This window comes from Erpetoichthys calabaricus, chromosome 5 (genome assembly GCF_900747795.2).
Source record: "Erpetoichthys calabaricus chromosome 5, fErpCal1.3, whole genome shotgun sequence".
NCBI classification, from domain to species: Eukaryota; Metazoa; Chordata; class Cladistia; order Polypteriformes; family Polypteridae; genus Erpetoichthys; species Erpetoichthys calabaricus.
In genome coordinates, this window is record NC_041398.2 from 53983084 (window position 1) to 54008828 (window position 25745).

A 25745-nucleotide genomic window follows, 5' to 3' on the forward strand; every position below is an offset into this window, starting at 1 on the left:
GTGTGTGCGTGTGTGTGTGTGTGTGCGTGTATGGCCTGCAATGGACTGGTGGCCCATTCAGGGCTGGTTACTGCCTTGCAGTGAATGCCTAAACAGTTGGCATGAACCTGATCTGAATGAAGTGAATCATAAAATGGATGGATGGATCCTAAATTATACCCAAGTGTCATCAACTTAGGACCACAGCATTGTGATGTGATTTTTTACCTTGTACTGTATATTCTTATTGAAATAAAGTTCTATCTATTCTGAAATTATTCCAAGTTGACGTCTGATTAACTCTGAAATCAACAGTATGCTCCATTAATACTGTATAATAGTCATAGTGTACTGTTAATACTGTATACTTTCATAACCTCTTGCATGATGCACTTAGTTTCACTGTTGCCATTTTTGTTTCTTCACATTTTAAACTGTAAAAGTGTTTGAATTGTAAATCTTCTGCTGATATGATTTGCTGTTTAAAAGTCACAGGTATGCCATCAGGCTCATCTAGATATCATTTTTCCTTTAATTTTCTTTTTCTTATTTAATAACACTGAACACAGTTTATATATAATACTATACTGTAAGTTCATTTGCAGTGTAAATATGAAAGATGCTATACATTATATAAAGATTAAACGTTTGAAAATGTGTCCTTATTAAACACCCCAGTAGTATCTCTTAGTGCAGTACAAAAAATCTTAGAAATCCTGAGACTCGAAGAAAGTAGCAGTTAGTAGTAGTAAATACTTTGATGGCATATTAAAAAGAAATCTGATTCAAAATTCATATAATTTAGATAATGTTACTAACATAAGACAACATCATACGTATAGACCTCACACAAAAAATGGCGTCACACAGAAACTCTGCACATTAAAAAAAAAGACACTTTTATCAAAATAAAAGCCAACAAACTGAACTGGCTGAAATGGTTTATTTTAAATTCATGTTAAACGTTCCCAAGAGAGCTACAGTGTCTATCCTAATAAATGAGCAAACGTAAGCGGTCCCAGTACAACCAAACAATATAACTGTTTTTATTTTCTCAACATGATGACAAACATTAACCCTGCTCAGAATGTGTAAGAGACCTCTTACTAAAACAGTTACCTACCCAGCAATTCTGTGTACTGTTCCTTTACTGCCTTGTGTTGTATACCTTAATGTGTTTATTAACATCTGTGAACATTTTCTCTGTATGAAGCAGCCACACAAATGTAGAATTTCAAGGTTATTTCTTATTATATCACAAACAAGCAATGACACACATGCATAATAGAAAGCAGCACTTTTTGAAAAGTTAAGGCCAAAGCATACAGTAAATCAGAGAAAAAGTATGTGGAGTAAAATGTTCTGTCAACAGTGCATTAAATGTATTGGCCTCACATGCCTACCTGTGTGTTCTCAATAGATCATTTCTGGAGGAGTCGACATTACCTTAGAGGGACAGAATGCTTACTATGAAAGGTGTTACATACCAACACTACCAGGTTATCTGTATTTGTAACTCACAGTTCATGTATGCTGAGAAAGTGTGATGAATTCCAACATCATACAGCATAAATGAACTCTTGTTAATAAATGCACACAAAAAAGCAAAAGTATAACACAACCCTGAGTCCTTTGAGAAAAGAAATAATAGAAGCTGTGGGGCTGTAGGGAATGGGTTTACCAGAATTAAAGAAAACAATGATTATTCTACTGCGGTGGGTTGGCACCCTGCCCAGGATTGTTTCCTGCCTTGTGCCCTGTGTTGGCTGGGATTGGCTCCAGCAGACCCCCGTGACCCTGTGTTCAGATTCAGCGGGTTGGAAAATGGATGGATGGATGGATGATTATTCTACATATAACACTGAAATGCAGGACAGTCTCTTTCCCAGGAAGGGTAGGCTGTCAGAATTGTTTCAGATCATATGTCCTAGACTGCTATTACAGTAGTAATAGTAATTACTAGCATATAATGATTAGAAAAAGTAGCTACAGTAAATGTACTATATTAATTGTCACTTTAGAGACAGACTTTTGAATATTAAAGTATGAATGATTTTTGTTTTCCTGGAAAGTGAACAAAAATTACACTGATAACCCAAAATATACTGTCACACTCCACTACCATGGTACTGCTTTAAACAGATTAAGGACTATGAAATATCAGGCTGATAATACACAATATCACAAAAATGAATTTAAGTGAATTCATAAAAGTGACAAAAGCAGTTCTTAATGAATGAAACATCTTGATGGCTAACTCTTGCTCCTGGCTGGGGCGGTAGATTATTTACCAATTGTTCAACATGAAGTTACAAAAAGAAACATACTTGGGCTATAAATGAGGAATAAATTAAAATATATAAAAGGAGAAACTAAAGCTTTTCTAACTATTTTATGGTACTGAGTATTTAACAAACTATGTGCCTAGATTTTTCCAGATTTGTCACAACAGTTTATAGACTAAGATGAGTACAATATCATTCTCAAAACCACACTTAATTTGTGGTTTATCAAAGATATTGAAACATTAAATATATGAACAATAACCCAAGTTGTATTAAATACTGATAAGCATTTATTGGGTGAATCATCTCAAATGATGTCCCTCATTGCTTCAGTTCAAGTTTCACACCCCGCTGGGATCCTAATACAGCAGTAACATTGAATTTGCGGTATATTGTGCTTGTTACTTCCACGTTATAATTTGTCTTTTGTTTGCACTCCCTATGAAGAAATTAAAAAAATCAATGTTACTTTATAGACTTTACCCTTTTCAATGTCTCAATGTTATGCATTCGTTCTGCCAAAAGCCTTCAAACCTACTTAACAATTTAACAGTCCTGTTTGTTATTTGACTAACCCAACTGTCGTTAAACAGGCTGTACACGTCAGTTGTAGAAAGAAAGCAGTATATATCTGACCTACTGGAAAGTGTAGAAGACACTGTCTTCCTTTACCAATCAACTGGTCTATATATGAAGTGGGGTAGTGCTCACCCTGGAAAAATGTCATATTTATAGTTTGATATGATTCGCAACTTGTGATAATTTATTCAAAGAGCATAATTTCAATACAAAAGTTAAAAGTTCTGCTCAGTGTTACCAATAATATGTATAGCTGTAAGTAGTGCTGGGCGGTATACCGGTTCATACCGAAAACCGTTTTTTATTTTTTTTATGATATGGATTTTTCTTGTACCGCAGCACCGGTTTAAATTGCCTAAACGACGCTCGGAACGTGGCACAGCGGGAAACTGTTCAAGTGGGGACCTTTTTCACTGCTACACCGCTAAACACAGATTTGTTGCACTAGGGCTCTTTTTCACTGCTACACCACCAAATAGTGGGCGGTAGCATAGGAATGCTGCGTGGTGAAAATGGACAGAGAGCCTGGAGATACTTTAGTTTTAAAAGGTCAGATGTGTAAATACTGTTTCTATACTACTGGATAATACTGCAAGCCAAGTTGTACTTGTTTTATTTGTTTTCAATACAGTGTAATGTACCTGGGTACTGTGTAATAGTGTGACGACATGTTTTCAAACCCCGTCATAAGTTATATAGCACATTAAATGCTTTGTGTTAAGTGATTCTTAAACTGACTTCTTCTTGCACTAAGAGGAGGCGCTGGCAGCGATCGCCGCACAGAATACATTCACTTCATGATCTTCCTTCTCTCTGAACATTTAGAATGCTAAAATAAATACTTAATATAATTTTCATGGTGAAATGCATTAAAGCATGCATTAATCATATGGGGGCACGGCGGCGTGCCTGCCTTGCATTTGCATGTTTCTCTGGTGGGTTTACTCGGTGCTTCAGTTACCTTTCAAAGTCATGTAGGATGTGGGGTTTTGTTGTGCTATATTGACCCTGCTAGTGTTATGTTTTGCTTGTATTCATCCTTCGATGTGTAGGCGACTCGTTCAGAGATGGGCGCAACTCTGAATGGATGGCATAATTAAACATGTATAACGAAGATATTTTTAAATTTCTGAACACTCCGTGGGCTAAGTTTATAACTAGTTTTAATTTCACAAAGACGTTTATCGTGTGGTGATTGGTTATGTGGAGAAAGAAAAAGGACGGATAGGAACTGGGGTTTTAGTACATCAGATAGAGACAGCACGCGTGCAATAAAGAAAGCCTGCTCAGAAGAACATGCATTGAATTCTGTGTTCGTGTCTCCGACCACCAGATCACAAACCCAACATTTATACAATATTTAAGTTAAACCTGTGCGATACCCATTCATACATCCAGTTTTTTGGAGCCTCGTCACACCTGCGATAAAGTTCTCTACACTGAACATACACCTGGGGACCCCTTACTGCGAGGGAGCAGCACTACCGCCTCACTACCGTGCATGTTTAATGCCTGCTTTAATGCATTTCATCATGAAAATGATATCAAGTATTTATCTTAGCATTCTAAATTTTTAGAGAGCAGGAATATCATGAAGTGAATGGATTCTGTATGGTGATCGCTGACTCCTCTTAGTGCAGAGGAAGTCAGTTTAAGAAGTGTAGTGATTAACAACTGGGTCGGGGAACACAACACAAAGCATTTAATGTGCTGCATTAACTTATGACGGGGTTTGACAAAATCTAGTAAATTAAACATTGATTTTAGGAAGAAGTTTAGTTTACGACATTCTACTTTAATTATGAAGTAAACTATAAGAATAAAGTGGAAATGTCGACTTTAATCTCAACATAAACGGCGAGAATAAAGTGAAAATGTTGACTTTATTCTCGACATAAACTATAAGAATAAAGTGGAAATGTCGACTTTAATCTCAACATAAACGGTGAGAATAAAGTGAAAATGTTGACTTTATTCTCGACATATAGTTTGTTTTTTTCTTCCGTGTCCGTATTATTTTTTTTCTTCACCGTGGCCCTAATACGATTCCGTAGGGCTATACCACAAATAGCATTATAAATGCAAGTTGCAGGTATATTATTTATGCATATAGCTTAGCTTGAAGCAAGGTCCATATTAATGCAGTTTGCCTAAATGATGGTTCAGTTGGTAAAGATGTCATCACCAAGTTGCACTTGTTTTATTTTATTTTATTTTGGTGAATACTGTGTAATGCACCTGGGCTTGAAGTCTTGAAGTAATAGTGCAACTATCAGTAATAATACTATTATTTATTTTATTGTTATTTTTATTAGTTTAAATATTATGCAGTTTAATGATGATAAAGTTGTTTAAAAAGTCACTTTAACGTGTCAGTGGACAGAGATTGTTAACATTAACAGAAAGTGTAGTTGGTTTACAAAAAATATTTACTATTTATTCCTTTTCTAAGACATATTCAGTGCAATACAACTTTTGACAAACACTTCTGGATATTTTACTAAGTCTAAATGCCTCTTTGTATGGTTGAAAATATGTTGTCAAAATTATAGTTTTAAGTTTTTGCAAAATTTGTTCAATAAAAAGGTTCTATATTTTGACTGCATCTGTCATGCAATGTGATACCTTCTCCATTAGTGCCACCCCCTTGAAAACTATCACTTTATGGGGCAATGCAAAACTGTATTAATACTTGTGTGCACATTAAAATGTTTTTTTTGTACAGTGTATAATACTCTTGACAGTGGAATAGGTTATTCTTAGCCAGTAATTTCAGTGGAAAATGTGGTTAACATCCACTCATGCATGGGGAAAAAAATACCATCGAATACCGTGAAACCGGGATAATTTAGAAAAATACCGTGATATAGAATTTTGGTCATACTGCTCACCCCTAGCTGTAAGTATTCATATTTTAATGTGTACCTGAAAATAAAATCATATTAACACAATAAGAGTAACCATACTTTAAAATTAAAACATACTGTGTGTATGCTACGAAGTAAGGAAAAGCTAACATAATATGAGTTATGAACTTAGTGAAAAAGAACAGTAAAAATGCACAACAAAAGTGCCACGTTTTAATCCAAGTATGTCACTTGTGCATCTTTTTCCAGATGAATACCAAAACTGCCATTGCACCAATTAGGACTGCTAAAGTCAAGTAACGATTTGATGGTCTAGTTGCATCATCCTTCTTTTTCTCTGTGGATGCTGAAACATTAGGCATGCTTCTGTCTGCGCTCCAATAATCATTCCTGGTATTAGAACAAGCCCTTGCAGCAGAAACTTCATTTGCAGCACTGACTTGATCATTGACAGGCTCTTCAGAAAATGTAATCTCTTTCACCCCTAATGAAGAGAAGGAACTGTATGTGTTTTCTTCAGGTGGTGTACCTCTGTACAAGACAGTTCCAAAAGGACTTGGCCATGAGGAATTTGGATCATTATAATGCTGATTTCTATTGAAAGCCCCTTCCTCTAACATACTTTGAGAAGGAGAACTATCCAACAAACTTCTAAACATGTAGTGATTTTCCTCTGGATTATTCTCCACAGTAGTTTCTTCACTCTCTGATGAAACATTACTTATTTCTAGTCTCGCTGAACCTCCAGAGTAAGCTGATGAAGGTTCCTCAGATAGACTTGGAAAAAGCTCTGACCTCAGCATTCCAGGCTTGCTAAAATTTTCTTCTTCCAATATATTTTCGGCTCTTTCTCCACATGCAGCAGCATGTGTGGTGGAAAACTGACACTGGGGAATTCTGGGAGCATCTTGTTTTATCTGGTGCACAGTCTGGCTGATATTTTCAGTCTGAAAGAGACATAAAATGGGGACTGTCATTGTCAGCTTTTGTTAATACTAGTATTTATATGCATTACCCAAATATATCACTGTAATATAAACGATCTGGCAAGTCACTCATAAAGAAAAACCTAAACATAACCATACCACACTGACTTTTTTGTTATTTCGAACAAAATGCACTCAAATAAAATATATGGACCTCAGAACATGCATTGTTTAAATCACTGTGATGGCTGCAAAGTAATATCATGCATTCTTGGCAGCTCCTTTCACTGTAATAGTATAGGATACAATGAAAACACAGCTAAAGAAGCTACTGGAAGTCCTTATTTACTAGCAATCATAAGTATTTCCAGCACAATTTTAGGACCCCTTAAATACAATCCTTGCAGATGTGACCTAATCAAAGTATGCCTAGTGTTTCAACTAGATGAAACAGCTCTTGAGAATCTAGTACCCTAAGTTCTTGTCTATAAGCCGCGGCTTATCTAAGGAAAAAAGTTGTGAAAATGAAAAAATAGAATATTGGCTTATACATAAATCCGATTTATACAGTAATCCCTCCTCCATCGCGGGGGTTGCGTTCCAGAGCCACCCGCGAAATAAGAAAATCCGCGAAGTAGAAACCATATGTTTATATGGTTATTTTTATATTGTCGTGCTTGGGTCACAGATTTGCGCAGAAACACAGGAGGTTGTAGAGAGACAGGAACGTTATTCAAACACTGCAAACAAACATTTGTCTCTTTTTCAAAAGTTTAAACTGTGCTCCATGACAAGACAGAGATGACAGTTCCGTCTCACAATTAAAAGAATGCAAACATATCTTCCTCTTCAAAGGAGTGAAGCAAACAAATCAATATGTCTGTTTGGCTTTTAAGTATGCGAAGCACCGCGGCACAAAGCTGTTGAAGGCGGCAGCTCACACCCCCTCCGTCAGGAGCAGGAAGAGAGAGACAGACAGAGACAGAGTTTGTTTTTCAGTCAAAAATCAATACGTGCCCTTCGAGCTTTTAAGTATGCGAAGCACTGTGCAGCATGTCTTTTCAGGAATCAGCTTTACAAAAGATAGCAACGTGAAGATAATCTTTCAGCATTTTTAGACGAGCGTCCGTATCGTCTAGGTGTGCAAACAGCCCCCCTGCTCAATCCCCATACGTCAGGATCACAGATAGTCAGCGCAAAAGTGAGAGAAAAGTAAGCAATCTAGCTTCTCAGCCATCTGCCAATAGTGTCCCTTGTATGAAATCAACTGGGCAAACCAACTGAGGAAGCATGTACCAGAAATTAAAAGACCCATTGTCCGCAGAAATCCGCGAACCAGCAAAAAATCCGCGATATATATTTAAATATGCTTACATATAAAATCACAATTTAAATGACCGCTACGCGCGCGTGTTGACTCGGCGACACCCAGAGCAGAAAGAACGCGCTCCCGGCCGCTCCAACCGTGCCATGCGGGGAGTGAGAGAGACGCCAATATCTCACACTCTCTCCCCCCTTAAAGAAATTAAATGGGTGCGAGTGAGACCACTGACCTCCCTCCCTTCTATTAGTTATAGGTTATAGTACGTTCGGCTTATCCATGAGTCCGGCTTATCTATGATACGATTTTATTTTAAAAATTCGTATGATTTTTGGTCTCCGGCTTATACATGAGTCCGGCTTATAGACAAGAACCTAGGGTATATTCTTAATCTACATTCCTGAAGATTTTTTTCTTATATATGCTAATAATAAACTCTTGACATATTAGGTTTTCACTTTTCATCAATGCCCAGTAATATGATTACACTACTACAATTATACAGCATTTAACTGAATCTTTTATCCAACAACAAAATCACTGAATAGTTGTTTTTTGTGCTACTAGAGTTCAAGATATCATAACTTGGTCAAGGTCACAAAGGGAGGACTCAACTAGCAAAATGTTTGTTTACTAATATCATAGCACTAATATATCTTACTGGGTTTAAGAACAAGTTGTCTAAAAAGTGGGGCAGGATAAATTACACCTGGCAATTACCTATAAACAACTCAATCTCAATTGTCCCTTCTCACCCATAGTTCCACCCTCAGTACTAAAAGTTTGTGGTCATTTTGCTGGAGTACGAGTCTCCGATTTTCAACTGAGCACTCTCTAAATTCAATACATCCTTTCCCATATACCATATCATATGGCTGGATATGCTGTTCACCCATTTTATTTCAGTCTAATTCACCTTTTGATGGCTTATGCCGAGTGATGAGACAGACCTAGCAAATCTCAACCACTAGCCAGTGGTAAGACTTTGATGCATAAACTGCACCAATAAAATAGAAGCTGATTTACCTCATCAGAGACAATTGACAGCAACTGCCATATTCTTCTTTTTCAATGTGGGCATCTATTAGGATGCCGTGGTCAACTGGGCTGCTTTTGAGCCTGATGTATAGCACCTGCTGCCCTAACCACAGTACTGTGACATTGGAAAGCTTTAATCTTCAGCTATTTTTTATGTTTGTTTTGTATTTTATCATTTATTTAAAATTATTGCTTTGTCTTTTAAGGATTTTGAGTCTGGATGTATTGGTTTTTGGTAATTTACTCTTTTAGGGCGGATGTCGACTTTTGTCGACAGGAGGGGTTCAGGGCGCATGTTGACAAAAGTCGACATCCAGGGGTAGAGGGCGACAATCAGCGGTTAATGGTAACAAAACTCACTGTTACGTCACAGGCATTCCCTCTGTGCTTGGAGGAATGTTAGACTCATTGACTCGGCATCTAATCCTTGCGTATGCATGAGTTATAAAATGTAAACAAAGGCAAGATGGCATCAACATCTTACGAGGGAGCGAAGCGAGTGCAGAAAACAAAATACTCAGCAGACAGTGTTTTGCGCATTATCGCCGACTCGGACTCTGATTTTTCAGAATCTGATTTTGTTGGGAGTGATCAGGAGATGAAGCAAGAGAGTGAGGAACTGGAATCAGCTGATCTGACACCAGCCGATGCTGCCCCAGCTGATCGGCTGCCAGCTGAGTGCATTCGCGCAGCCGATGCAAGGTTCATGTGGCAGGAATACCCAGACATTGATCTGTGGGAGCCAAACTGGCTACCGGACTTCACAAGACAGCATGGCTTGCTGTTGGACACGACAGATTACCAGCCGCTGTACTACTTCAGGCTGTTCTATCCTGAGGCTGCCTTTCAGCTACTGTCAGACGAGACAAACAGGTATGCAGAGCAATTTTTTGAGTTGCGGGCTGCGCTTGCACCGCATTCTCGTTTTTCAAAGTGTTAACCCACAACAAAAGACAAGATGAAGGGCTTTGTGGCATTACAAATAGAGATGGGACTGGACTGGCAATATAACTTCAGGGAGCATTGGTCCAAACGTGCTTTGTCCCCAGGTGGCTTTGGACAGGTTATGCTGCATGATAGGTTCGTGCTCCTACAAAGTTTTATTCACTTCTGTGATAACCAGAAGCAAATTCCAAGTGGCTAGCCAAGCTATAACCCAATGTATAAAGTTCAGCTCCTGCTTGACATTGTGGAACCAGCCTATAAACAATTTTATCAGCCTGGCCATGATTTGTCTGTGGATGAATCTATGATAAAATACAAGGGACGCCTTTTTTTACACCAGTATATGGCAGATAAGCCCACAAAGTATGGCATAAAGTATTTTGTACTGGCAGAAGCAAACACTGGTTTCTGCCTGAAAGTAATCACATATACAGGAAAGTATTCCTTTTAAAGAGAGAACTATCCCTTGACAAGCCAGGTTGTGCTGGAGCTGCTTCAGGGCTATGAACATTTGGGTTATGTTGTGTACATGGACAATTTTTATACATCAACAGAATTATTCATGGAGCTACAGAGCAGGGGAATTGGAGCTTGTGGCACAGTGAGGGTGAACAGGACACACAGGCCTTCACAGTTGAAGCCAGACAGGCTGAAGATGAAAAATAGTGACAATACGGTTTTCATGCGGGCGGAAAACTTGGTGGCAGTGGAATGGCATGATGTCAAACAGGTGACTTATCTCTCTACAGTACACACTAACAGTATATGTGAGAGTTATTAGTCAAAAGGGAAACCCAGAAGGTAGGAAGCTGGACAAGCCAGTTGCACTTGAGGAGTATAACTGTAAAATGGCTGGAGTTGATTGACTGGATCAGATGCTGGGGTCATACACTTACAACCTTAAGTCCACCAAGTGGTACCACACTGTGTACCATCACATCCATGAGACTGCACTTACAAATGGCTATATATTTTTCAAGCAGGCAAACAGTGACAGCACTATGACTACAGCAGATTTCCACAAGAAGGTGGTTGACAGCTTGCTGGCAGAGTATGTTGCAGTGCCTTTTGCAAAGCGAGGAAGGCCATCATAAAGAGCAGTGCCAGACAGGCTGACTGAGCGCCACTTTCCTGCAACATATGACGACAAAACATACAAACCTGACTGTGTTGTGTGCAGCAACAGACAATTGAAAATGAGGCACCAGTGCAACACATTGTAAGCAGTGCAATGTGGCAATGCATGCAACTGGCTGCTTTGAGCAATTATCATACCTTGCAGGACTTTGCTGTGTAACATGTGTGTGATATGTATGTGATTTCATATAGTATGCAGTCTCATACAACATGCAAGACAGTAACATTTGTCAAAAATATTTTTTTTTGTTGAGTTGATGTGTTAAACCATTGCTTTGTGTTTTTTTTTTTAAAGTGAGTTTTTAGAAAAATATTCAGCCCTGGGAGAAAAGAAACAAAAAAAATTAGCCCTAAAAGAGTTAAGCCCTCTTTTTTTTGAATTAGTTTTTCTGTTTGCTCTTTGATTCAATTAGTTAGTTTTTTTTATTGGTTTCTTCACTATTTTTGATTTTTGTGATTTTAGCGAGATCCTGCCCCAAGAGGAGGAAGTCAAGTATCTTGGGGTCTTGTTCACAAGTGAGGGAAGAATAGAGCTGGAGATTGACAGGCGGATCAGTGCGGCATCCGCAGTGATATGGGCTCTGCATCGGTTCTGTCGTGGTTAAAAAGTATCCGAGCCGAAAGGCAAAGCTCTCTATTTACCAGTTGATCTACGTTCCTACCCTCACCTATGGTCATAAGCTATGGGTAGTGACCGAAAGAACGAGATCGCGAATACAAGCTGCTGAAATGAGTTTCCTCCGCTGGGTGTCTGGGCTTTCCCTTAAACATAGGGTGAGAAGCTCGGTCATCCGGGAGGAGCTCAGAGTAGAGCCACTGCTCCTCTGCATCGAGAGGAGTCAGATGAGGTGGCTCGGGCATTTGATCAGGATGCCTCCTGGACGCCTCCCTGGTGAAGTGTTCCGGGCACGTCTAACCGGGAGGAGGCCCCGGGGAAGACCCAGGACACCCTGGAGGGACTATGTCTCTCGACTGGCCTGGGAACGCCTTGGGATTCTCCCGGAAGAGCTAGAAGAAGTGGCCGGGGAGAGGGAAGTCTCGGCATCTTTGCTCAAGCTGCTGCCCCCGTGACCCGACCTCGGATAAGCGGAAGAGGATGGATGGATGGATATATCTTCCTCTCTTTACCCTCACTGTTTTCATATGTTATATTGTTTAGTATTTTGTTCATTATATCATGAATGGAAAGCTGAATTTGTGCTGAATCAGAGGACATATAACACTTTACAGACAAAAATACCAAGGTGTGCCCAGGAAGATGTTTGGGGTTTACTGCATAAGGGGTTTATGCAGACATAGCAAAATACGAACTGCAGTGAATCCATCTCCTAATATCTTGCCACCTCTCATTCCTTTTAAATCTTCAAACAATTTGGAACCATCTCACACTAGCGAATAAAAATAAACAATTTTGAAGCAGGATCACAAAACACAAAATTCAAACATTAAACACCTGTATGTTAAACCTGTAACACCAGGCCTTTAACACTAGAATCCCAGAAGCCTACGACAAAACTCGTAATCCCAGGCCACCTTAAATTCCTTCACACCTCTCCAAATAGCGCCTTTTGTTTTGCAAATGTGTTGATCAGCACAAGCAGCCTGCTATCCCATCCCCTCACCACTGCAGCTCAAGTCTGTTTATCTGGGTGTGAGGTGCCTAGAGTTGTACAGGGAAAATAATATATCGTTATTTGGAACACATGCATTTCATGTGTGTTCTGTGTCTACAATGATCTATGTAAATGTAGGATGACAGGAAATGTGAGGCAAGAAATGTTGAACACATGCCTAAAACAGAAATTTTTTTCATGTTATAGTACTAATGACAAAATTTTGAGATGAACTGTATGTGTCAAGACTGAAGAATAAATATCAAGTAAACACTTTCACAAAAGGCACACGTATAACAAAACAAGTATGCTTTTATTTAAGAATATAACCGAAGAAAAAGAAATTTGGTTAGGGTACAACGGCGACAAGCCCGCTTGGGTGGTGCAGCAGTAAGAACTGCTGACTCATAATCAAAACGTTGCTGGTTCGATTCTGAGCGTTTCCCAGAATTAATGTTTTGAGTAGTGAGCTGCTCTTATTGTTACTATTATAGGACTGTATCGTGCAAAGTTCTGCTTATGATTCTGTTTTGTGATGGTCTTTATATGATTTTTAATATTTTTATTTTATTAATTTTCATTGTAATCATTCCATACAAACAGATCAATTTATAACCCAACAAATTTGAAGACTAATCAAACCCCACCCCTGAGAAGGAGAGCTTAGCTAAAGGAAAATTGCTTTAGGCTTTTTAATAAGGCAACATTAAACAAAAGAAAGGGAGAAGTGAATATCTATGTAAATAAGAGATGGAGAAGGGAGTTAAATGCAATAATAGTTATTTCTCTTATTCTAAAATAATATTGATTAAATCCTGCCATGTTTTGAAAAAATTTTGTACAGATCCTCTAACTGAAAATTTGATTTTTTCCAATTTCAAATAATATAAAACATCGGTTTCCCACTGACTTATAAGAGGAGAATTAGGATTCTTCCAATTTAACAAAATAAGTCTGCGTGCCAAAAGTGTAGTGAATGCAATCACAGTTTGCTTGTCCTTCTCTACTTCAAGTCCATCTGGAAGAACACCGAACACAGCTGTTAATGGGTTAAGAGGGATTGTGATACCAAGGCTGTCTGAGAGGCACTTAAAAATTTTTGTCCAAAATGATGTTAGTTTAGTGCAGGCCCAAAACATGTGACCCAGTGAGGCAGGGGCTTGGTTGCAGCGTTCGCAGGTTCGATCCTGCCCTGGAAACATTTTGGACAGTTTTAAGCGAGACAGATGGGCTCGATATATAATTTTTAGTTGAATAATTCTATGCTTTGCACATATAGAACTCGAGTGAATTCTCTGCTTTGCTTCCTTCCACTCCTTTTCTGATATATTGATTAAGAGATTTTCTTCCCAATGTCCTCTTGGATCTTTGAAAGGTAGGGACTCTAATAAGATTTTATATATTGCGGAAATAGTGTTTGTTTCTTCAAAATTGAGCAGTATTTTTTCCAGCATTCTGAAGGGTGCAAGGTGGGGGAAATCGGGCAATTTCTGTTTAACAAAATTTCTAATTTGAAGATAGTAAAAGAAATGTGTAGCTGGGAGGTTGAATTTTGAACGTAATTGTTCAAAAGATGTAAATATGTTGTCTATATAAAGATCTCTGAGCATTTTAATCCCAAAACTTTTCCAGGTATTAAAAACTGGATATACTTGCGAAGGTTGAAAGAGGTGGTTCTCCTGCAGAGGTGCCACTGATAAAATATTTTCCATCTTAAAATGCTTCCTAATTTGGTTCCATATTCTGAGTGAGTAAAGCACAATTGGGTTATTAGTATATTTGCGATAACTTTGATTTATTGGAGAGCAGAGCAGGGAATATAAAGAAGTACTACAGGATTTTACTTCTATTGCGGACCAAGCCTGTGTATGTTCATTTATTTGTGTCCAGGTTTTTATGGCTTGTATGTTTGCTGCCCAGTAATAAAACTGAAAATTAGGTAAAGCCATGCCACCTTCTGCCTGAGGTCTTTGTAGGGTCGCTCTTCAGATACGTGGGTGTTTTGAGTTCCAAATGAATGAGGTTATTATTGAATCTAACTGTTTAAAAAATGATTTATTGATATATATTGAAATATTTTGAAATAAAAAGTTTAGGAAGGATATTCATCTTAACAATGTTAATTCTTCCGGCTAGAGTGAAATGAAGGGTTGACCATCTATGCAAGTCTTGCTTAATTTTTTCCATACAGACGCCAAAATTTTGTTGATAAAGAGCTTTATGTTTACTTGTGATATTTACCCCTAGGTATTTAAACTGATCTGCTATGGTAAAAGGTACGGTGTCTAATCTAATATTATATGCTTGTGAATTCACTGGAAAGAGTATACTTTCATTCAGATTAATTCTAAGACCAGATATCTTTTGAAATTCTGTTAGTGCTGTTAAAACAGCGGGGACAGTGTTTTCTGGGTCTGATATATATAAGACCATATCATCTGCATATAGAGAAATTTTCTGTTCCAGTCCTTCTCTGACAATCCCCTTTATCTGATGAGAATTTCGGCAGTGAACCGCCAGTGGTTCAATAGCGATTGCAAACAACAGTTGCGACAAGGAACATCCTTGTCTGGTACCACATTCTAGTTTAAAGTAGTCTGAGCAAATGTTATTAATACAAACTGAAGCTTCTGGATTGGTATACAGTAGTTTGATCCAAGCACAAATATTCGGGCCAAACCCAAATTTCTCCAATGCAGTGAAAAGGTAATTCCATTTAATCATGTCAAATGCCTTTTCTGCGTCTAATGATAGTAATATCTCTGGGGTGTTTGATTTTGCTGGTGAATATATGACATTAAACAAGCGTCGGAGATTTGAAGATAGGTGTCAGCCTTTAATAAATCCAGTTTGATCTTGTGATATTACAGAGGGCAGCACTTTCTCCATCCTTCTAGCTAGGATTTTTGAGAGTATCTTAACATCATTATTCAGGAGTGAAATTGGTCTATATGATGCACATTGTAACAAGTCCTTATTTTGTTTAGGAAAGACGGTGATTAATGCTTGTCGAAATGTTTGAGGTAGAATTTGGTTGTCTCTAGCTTCTGTAAATGTTACCAATAAGAGTGGAGCTAGCTGAGTGGAGAATTTCTTATAAAATTCTATGGGGTAACCATCAGGGCCTGATGATTTCCCGCTTTGTAGTGACTTTATAGCGTCTAGTAATTCTGTTAGCGTTAGAGGTTTATCCAGTTCCTCAGCACTTAAAGCATCTATTTGTGGTATTTGTGAATTATCCAGAAATGCATTAGATTGTGTGTTGTCTTCTTCGGACGCAGTGGAATATAAAGACTTATAGTAATCTCTAAATGTGTGCATTATTTTATTATGGTCGATGATTTCTTCTCCATTCTTGTTGGTGATTACTGGTATTGCATTGTGAACTTCTTGTTTATGAATTTGTTGAGCTAAAAGCTTATTAGCTTTTTCTCCGTGTTCATAGTAATGCTGTCTAGACTTATAAATAAGTTGGTTTCGTCCGTTTATAGGAGATGGACGTCTGAAGCAGAGCTCCGCTAGCAGCGGCTTTATTTTCCCACGTATTTCATATTATTTAGAGGTATCCTGTATTTAACCCGACCAAGGAACTTCCACTACAATATACAAGCATGAGTAACAAGAAGAAAAGTCAGAAAGAACCGGAAAAGAAACTTAAAGCTGTATCAAAGTCTGGACAGACTTCCGGCCTGAGTGCAAGTGCAAGGTATGGCCTCACAGAGACTGACCTGGAACAGGTACACGAATGCGCAGAATTCCTGGGACCCCGCTCCATTGTATCGTCTCCAGTCGAGAGTGAAAATGGGAGCGAAGGTGCAAGTGATACAGGTCGCGATGGATCGCCGATTTCTGAGGATCATTCGAGACTAGAAAGGGCTCTGCAGGACGTGCTCTCATCTACTCATCGCGAGCCCGCAGCACCTGCTGTAACAGGAGCTGCATTTCCACTCGCGGAGCACGAGAGCCGAAGCGAACTGTCCGAACTGAAAACTGAACTGAAAGAGATGATCGCTACACTGGCCACTGCCATGGTTACGGCCATGAATAAGCTTAAGAAAGATAACACGAATGATCTTAAGAAGGTAGTCATTGAGCTCAACGTCCCCCGCATCTATTTAAACGTTTCGACGTGAACTTTAAAGGCATGTTGGAGAAATTAGTGGAACACATTGAAGAAACTAATTCCAAACTGAAAAGGCTTGATGACCATATTAATGACATTTCAGATCAGCTGGAAGACGTTAAGCAGGGACTCACGGCTTGAGTGGAAACAGCGGAACAACTGGCGTCTAACGCCGATGAAAAAGCAACAGCTGCAAGCTCGGAATGCAAAAAACTTGGAGAAAGACTTGCAGCCCTGGAGGATGGGTGCAGAAGAAATAATATAAGAATTGAGGGTATACCTGAGAAACGAGAAAGCTCAAGCCCAGTGAAATTTGCAGTAGAATTACTGTCTAAAATAATTGGAGATGACTTTAAACTCGACATTGAGATAGCCACGGCTTATCACACAAAGATACCAAGCGCCTTTAAACCTAGATCTTTTATTGTCCGCTTCGAGCGACTACGATGTAAGCTTGATGTGATGGCACTTCTCAGACGCAAGCAAGAGATTATATTCGAAAATAATCTTATTCGTATTTTTCCCGACTTCTCACCATCAACAGCTGCAAAACGCAGATCCTACATCGACATTAAAAAGTTGCTACGGAAAGCCGATATCAAATACAGCCTCTTGTATCCCGCCAAACTTAAAGTGGAAGTTCAAGATCAACATTATATTTTCTTAAGCAAAGAAGAAGCTGAAAAAGAACTAAAGAAGCTGTTTCCGACACTTTTTTGAAAGTTAATAAGGAGCCGTATTCTATCAAGGCACGGGAAGGACCTATAATCTGCTCTCTGGATCCATGTTTAAAGAGACTGGTATTATAATTATACATCCCTTTTTTTTTTTTTTTTTTCTTTCTTTCTTTATCTGGACTTTATATGTTTATGTTTTAATCAGAGTTATAGAGTTATAGACGTGAGTGTGAAAATGTGGAAGTAATTAAAGTAGGATTTGTTTTTTTTTTATTTTTTATTTTACTATACCTTAAAGTAGACTGTTTAACTTTATACCCTTGGTTTATTGCTTTTTCTACTATCTATACTATTACCATTACACTATTACAGTAGGAATTACCAGGTTTATCCTAGACTAGTTTTTAAAATCATTCCCAGGGTTGTTTTCTTTTTTTTTTTTTTTTTTAATCTTAATATCTTAACTTAAAGCGCTGAAGATTATTTCAAGCTTAAATATTGTTAATGAGAACATCTTCGGCAGATAGTATTAAGAATTTAACTGCAAAAGATATCTCTGTTTTAATTCTGTAATGCCGCTGCAGGGTGGGGTTTGTTTTATTTTGGACGTGCTCTGTCTCTTCGTATGTCAGAGGACTGGAACATCGCGAAGTGGGATCTAGCCTCATGTGGGGAGGCAAAATGGGGGGGGGGTGGGGGGATAAAGGGGGGAGAGAAGGAGAGCAGGTTATATCTAATCTATTCTTGTAATTCTTATAATTATAAATATCAATGCAACAATAGGCTAAAATGCAATAACTCATGGGGAATCTTGAAACTAAGATTAAAACTGCCATATTACCAATTAAAACTATAAATGACATTAAAAACTCAGAATCAATGTCTCCATGATGGGACAGTTAACTTTGTGAGCTGGAATGTTAAAGGCCTGAATCACGAATTAAAGAGAAAGAAAGTATGCTCTCACCTAACAGGCTTAAACGCTAAAATAGTATTTCTACAGGAGACCCACTTACTAACCAAGGATCAGTTCAGATTACAAAAAGACTGGACTGGCCAAATGTTCCATTCTAGCTTTATAAAGAAAACTAGAGGGGTGGGAATTCTCATACATAGAACAGTTCCATTTGTAGCATCAGATGTAGTGTCGGACCCTGAAGGGAGATATGTGATGGTCATGGGCAACTTATATAACAGTAAAATGATTTTGATAAATGTTTATGCACCCAATGTTGATGATAAGGAATTCATGCAAAATCTATTTGCATCCATTCCCAATGTGAACACTCATAAAATTATAATGGCTGGGGACTTTAATTGTGTTTTAAATCCACTCATAGATAGGACTCCTGTGACAGGGGGGACGACATCTAATACTGCAAAGATAATTACACAGTTTTTGAATGATCACAACTTATCAGACCCCTGGAGGTTTCTTAACCCAAACTCAAGAACATATTCGTTCTACTCACCAGTGCATTATAGCTACTCAAGAATTGATTATTTTTTTATAGATAATAATTTCCTACCTACAATTAAATCATGCAAATATGACACAATTGTTATCTCTGACCATGCCCCTCTAGTCTTGGAACTAAAATCAGACGCAGATGGCGTCTTAACCCTCTTTTATTGGCAGACGAGAACTGCACAGAATTTATATCTAAACAAATCAGCTTCTTCCTAGAGACAAACACGTCCACAGAGGTCTCTGCAGGAACACTCTGGAAAACTCTAAAGGCCTTCTTAAGAGGCCAGATTATTTCATATCTCTCCCACAGAAATAAATTAGAAACCAAGAAAGTGTCAGAGCTAAGAAATGAAATTACTAGAATAGATGAAGAACAAGCCAGGCGTCCAAATGAAGTTCTCCACAGGAAAAGGCAGGCCCTACATACAGAACTTAACATCTTAACAACTAAAGAAACTGAACAACTTATTTATATGATTTTTAGTTGCAATACGAACTTTGTAATCTCGTGGTTTAAATGTGAAAGTCGCAGCATTTTCCGTATTTGGGTTAATGGATGTATTTAATTTATTTTGTAACACCCTATTAGCACTTGGTGGTGTTTTTTTTTTTAACATCTGTTCACATTTTTTATCTTAAAGAGTGAACAGCATGCTAATAATTAAGCAAAACAATGTAATCAAGATGTCATATTAGAAATAGAATTTAGGAGTGCATGACTGACACTCGACTGGTGTAAAGTGTGCCCTCCAAAGCCATCTGTATTTTTTTATTATATTGATATCAGATTACATCAATACCATAGTTTTTTCATAATAAAGTTAACAAATACATAATGACTAAGGCTAAATTACATATAAGAGGAGCAGCAGCTAAGTTATTACGAGAAAGCGGGATGCAGATAACAGCAATACAAATTGTTAATGAAGCAGCTCTGAATCTTATACATTTTAATTGCTTTAGTGTGTTTTCTGTTTTTTAAAGCTATTTCTAGCATATTAATGTCCATACAGAAAGATGTAATAGAGGGTCTAACATTCTGAACTTTACACTTATGTATCGGAAATTTACGAAGCAAGGAAACCATAGTTACTGCATTTTCTAACATTTAGTCTTCAAAACTGTATACAGAAGAAAAACAATACTTAAACAGTGAGAGATTGTTTTGTCATTCAAGACAGAAACAGAAATAAATCTTTATAAAACATTTTGGAATAGTAGAAGTAAAAGAAATGTGAGAGGGGATTTGTCTTTATTTGTACATAAACTACATTTTGGGGATATATTAATGTCATACTTATGAATTTGTTAGTTGGGAACTATTTATTAATAATTTTGAAATGGATTTCTTTAACCTTGTTTGGTAGAAAAAATTATATGGCAGAAAACAGGCAATTTTAAGTTTATATCCAAAGCCATCAGAGAAGTGAGGTGTGTGTCTAATGTGGCACACTGATAGGCTGGGCACCTGCTGTTGTCACATGTCATTGGCTTATCGTTTAAGCTTTTGGTTTAGAAGAAGTACACATACATTTAACTGAATATAATGGAGAAGGCTTGCTCCTTAGAAATAACTTATTTCTTATTGCTGCAGCTAGAAAAACACTGCCCCTTTATTATTTTTTTTCTTGACCCTACAGGATGCCCGGTGGTAACCAGCCTTCCATGTTCTTTTCTTCTGCTTTTAAGATTCCCAGTGCGGGATGGTGTGCAGTTCATGTTAGATTTGCTATTTCTAGAGGTAAGACTACTAGTAATTTGTACTAGTACTAGTAATTTGTTCATAATTCCTGTAAAGCCTCCCCGTATTTATTACTTGATCTATAATATTTTCCTGCCTTGAATACTGTACCGTATGTTTGGTCACTCTGTCCAGTAACTAACACAGGCTTTTTAATTTTAGACAGGAAAGCTTCAGAGTGTAAATCACCACAAACACAGAGACTAAGGAGCATCAGTACCAGCAGTTACTACACAGGGATGTTCTGTTTTGCAAAATAACATTTATTTTCTTAAGCTACATGCTTTGTTGTTGGATTTTGAAAGAGCTGAGCGTTAATTTTAACTTAAAATAAAACTAAAGCAGGAGAGAAAAATGAAGATGTTTTCATGTAAGTAATGACACCTGAACACATCACATTAGAAGTTCAGATATACAGAGATTGTAACACAATGTCTACTGTATGCGTAATGTAAAAGAAAAAAAAATCATGCTACATATAATGACAATTAATTTGGGGTTCTTTCAAAATCCAACAAAAAAACACAGTGATTAAAAAAATATTATTAGTTAGACTTTACTCTAAGCAGAACTTTATCTATTGTGATGGTTAACTTTGGTAATAATTGATCTACAGGTGTACCAAGAAGTAAGGGTACACTTCATTAATGTTTGAACTCCATGAGCGAACATCATGTATCTACTGTGTTTATATTTTTAACAGTTACAGTGAAGTGGAAGTGTCCGGTCGTGTTATGGGGCAGCAGTTAAAGAAGAAGGAAGGAGAGATGTGTGCCATGTTGAAGTAGTGGCTGGTCCTCCTGCCCAGCACTTCTAGAATCCTCCATCTAAACCTCTGGTGTGATCTGCTGTGCCTTTGCCAAGTGATCAGGAGATACTGGCCTATTTTGTTTTTTTTTTTCTTCTGAAAACTGTCTCAGTCTCATTACACTGGCTGCCTGTCTCACATAGAATTGATTTCAAGGTTCTATTAAATTTGTAGAAGACTTTGAGTATTTTAGACCCTGCCTGTATTTTGGAGTGTCTGCTCCCAACATTTCTTTTCTCAAACATTGCTTTGCTTGTTATTCCATGATCAACCATAAAAACTGGCAACTTTCTGTACTCATGCAACAAAATCTGGAATGCTTTGCCAACAGAGAAGTGTCAGGCTACAAATGTCAAGCATTTCAAAAAACTTCCAACAAGCCCACTTTTCTAATTTGTCTTTTTCTTAATTACAAGCAGTAGTTGTAATACTGTAGATGAGAAATGGTACTGTGTACAGTTTGTAAGATCTGCACTGGGCAGTAACTTCTGCTGTTTTTCTCATTTTCTTTTTCCAGTTAACTGCAATGGTGCCTCCCTGCATCTCCACCGTCTGTTACATCAACTCAAATGCCTGTGATGCCAGAGAGAAACAAAGTTCACATGATGTCCTGAAATGGAATTGTGATTGGACTGAGACAGCCACAATTATGTCTGCTGGGATGTGCAGAGGGGGCTGTGCTGGCTTTGGCTTGGGACCCCCAGAGGTTTATTATCTCTAGCATCCTTGAAAGCTGCAAGTTTGACTTTGTCCCTGGCAATTTGACCATGCAGTGTGTTTATTAGAAAGGACAACAACCCATCCATTTGCTTCTTATTTACTTTTATAATGCCTTCAATTTTCTTTGTAACTTTATATTTTTGTAGAGCAATTTGAGCTATACTTGTAAGCAAAGGTGATATAAAAATATTATTACTGAACAAATGTTAAAGGACAGATCAGGAAAAATGTCAGTTTAAATAGAACACATTTTTTATGGAATATTGCTGGATAATAACTGACTCTGAATAGTATCTTGTTCATAAAACTAAAATAGCATTTTTCCTTTTTTTGACAAATTTAATGATTTACTTTTACTGTGTTCAAAATCTTGGCTAACATTTTCTTTTAAATACTAAGGTAAAAATCTGTAAATACAGTCATATGAAAAAGTTTGGGAACCCCTCTTAATTGTTTGGATTTTTGTTTATCATTGGCAGAGCTTTCACTGTATCAACTTCCTTTTAATATATGACATGCTAAGCTTATGGAAACAGTATTTCAGCAGTGACATTAAGTTTATTGGAAAATATGCAATATGCATCATAACAAAATTAGACAGGTGCATAAATTTGGGTACCCCAACAGAGATATTACATCAATACTTAGTTGGGCCTCCTTTTGCAAATATAACAGCCTCTAGACGCCTCCTATAGCCTTTGATGAGTGTCTGGATTCTGGATGGAGGTATTTTTGACCATTCTTCCATACAAAATCTCTCCAGTTCAGTTAAATTTGCCGAGCATGGACAGCCTGCTTCAAATCATCCCATAGATTTTCGATGATATTGAAGTCAGAGGACTGTGACCGCCGTTCCAGAACATTGTACTTCTCCCTCTGCATACATCAAGCGATTCTGTTTGTGGCGTGAGTGCAGAAAGAGCTTATTTCTCATCACCCTGCCATACAGATGTTCTTTGTGCAAATTGCGCTGAATTGTAGAACAATGTACAGATACACCATCTACAGCAAGATGTTCTTGCAGATCTTTGGAGGTGATCTGTGGGTTGTCTGTAACCATTCTCACAATCCTGCGCATATGCCGCTCCTGTATTTTTCTTGGCCTGCCAGACCTGCTGGGTTTAACAGCAACTGTGCCTGTGGCCTTCCATTTCCTGACTACATTCCTTACAGTTGAAACTGAAAGTTTAAACCTCTGAGATAGCTTTTTGTAGTGTTCCCCTAAACCATGATACTGAACAAACTTTGTTTTCAGATCTTTTGAGAGTTGCTTTGAGGATCCCATGCTGTCACCCTTCAGAGGGTCAAAGGGAAGCACAACTTGCAATTGACCACCTTAAATACCTTTTCTCATGAGTGGACACACCTATCTATGAAGTTCAAGGCTTAACGAGGTAATCCAACCAATTTGGTGTTGCATCAGTATTGACCAGTTACATGCATTCAAATCAGCAAAATTACAAGGGGACCCAAATTTTTGCACAGCCAGTTTTTCACATTTGATTTACTTTCATACAACTAAATACTGCTTCACTAAAAATCTTTGTACAGAAAACACCCCAGTACTCAGATGTTCCTAGAAAAGACATACCACTGTTATCTTTCTGGTTGAAAGTAGAGTAAATTATTATGCAGGCTGAGATGGGTTCCCAAACTTTTTCATATGACTGTATGTTTGTGTTCCCTTTCCATAATAGGTTTTAACATCTCCCCATTGTTGGCCATTTTCATTGTATTTGTGTTCTAGTTAAATGCATTTACCTTTTATACATCTTTATGATTACTTATTTTTCTTCTCATATTATATACAGTATATCTATACTAATAAAAGGCAAAGCCCTCACTGACTCACTGACTGACTGACTGACTGACTGACTCACTCATCACTAATTCTCCAACTTCCCGTGTAGGTAGAAGTCTGAAATTTGGCAGGCTCATTCCTTACAGCTTACTTACAAAAGTTAGGCAGGTTTTATTTCGAAATTCTACGCGTAATGGTCATAACTGGAACCTGTTTGACTGACTCACTCATCACTAATTCTCCAACTTCCCGTGTAGTTAGAAGGCTGAAATTTGGCAGGCTCATTCCTTACAGCTTACTTACAAAAGTTAGGCAGGTTTCATTTCGAAATTCTACTTGTAATGGTCATAACTGGAACCTGTTTTTTGTCCATATACTCTAATGGAGGAGGCGGAGTCACGTATCGCGTCATCACGTATTACGCCTCCTACGTAATCACGTGAACTGAAAACGAGGAAGAGATTTACAGCACAAGTCAAACGCGGGAATGAAGGTAAATGATGTTAATTGTTGACTGTCTTTTAATACTGTGTACTTGTTGAGTGTCTTTTAATACTGTGTAAGCATACATATTCACACATGTGCAATTAAACGTGTGCATTTACGGGGTGATTTCTCAGGCTTAAAAGCTCGCCTTTTATTAAAAAGGTAAATGCAAACTCTTTTCATTCTGAAGGGCACAAACCACGTTAGATTTCAGCCGTTAAACGCGCAAAAATGTCAGTACACCAGATAAATAAGCGCAACATATTATCAGTTATATTGTATGCTTACAATACATATAGAAATGTCTTAATCGTTAACTAATATTATGGGATAGTGTTTTTCGACTTGCGCCTTGATTTAAACGATTGCATGTCTTGGTCGGTTTGCGTAGCTTATTGTCAATATCTTTACACCTCTTTTTAAGACTTAATTTAAAAAGGTTTTCTTTTCTTCTTAATTAAAATTTAAAAGCAATACTTCACCGCTGCGAAACCCCTCTAGTGCTGACGTCCGACGTTCGATTACCGTAAGCGAGTGCAGTGAGTGTGTACGCCTGATGAGCCAAGAATAAGGGGGAAACAGGTGTCGCATACTCTTTGCATTATTTGACAGTAAACTATTTTCATCCATTCTATGATCTGCTTCTCACAACTGAAGGCACCGTGGCTGATGTTACCTGACTTGCTGGCCAACCATAAGCGTTACCTGGTAGGTAACCACCCACTCACTTCACTCCAATACGGGAATCGAACCTCGGACGTCAGTGCTAGAGGCGAAGCCCCTAAAATTGCGCCACGGCGTGTGGTTCGTTTATTTGACAACATGTCGATCGGGGTAATTACATTCACAGCATTCGTAGTCTGATTCACAATCTGATTGTATGGGTGGTTACCTACCAGGTAACGCTTATGGTTAGCCAGCAAGTCAGCTTGAAGTGAGCACTCGAGTGAACGCAGCTTCACAAAAAAACAGATCCTTAACAAACTGTTATTGGTATATTTTCCCTCAATTTTAAAAGTTTTTCTTTTCTTCTTAATAAAAATTTAAAAGCAGTACTTCGGCGGTGCGAAGCGCGGGGATTTGAGCGACTGACGCATACAGACATATTCATGAGTGCAGGTACTTCGGAAAGAAAGCACCGTGTAAACCTAAACTTTAAATTAAGTTCACAGACCTACAAAAGGTTGCCATTGATTTGAGGCAAGATTGCTTTTCTCATGTACAACTA

At 37.9% G+C, this 25745-nt stretch overlaps 1 protein-coding gene across 3 annotated transcripts in view; it reads right to left on the bottom strand.

The window, feature by feature from the left end:
* Positions 1-857: 857 nt before the first annotated feature.
* The window catches only part of mavs (mitochondrial antiviral signaling protein), a 309827-nt gene continuing 284939 nt past the window's right edge, over positions 858-25745 (bottom strand). For all 3 annotated transcript variants that reach the window (XM_051928045.1, XM_051928043.1, XM_051928044.1), the window contains exon 5: positions 858-6657. In XM_051928045.1, coding sequence (XP_051784005.1) covers positions 5938-6657 — 720 coding nt within the window. In that variant the 3' untranslated portion in view covers positions 858-5937. The remainder of the gene's footprint in view (positions 6658-25745) is intronic.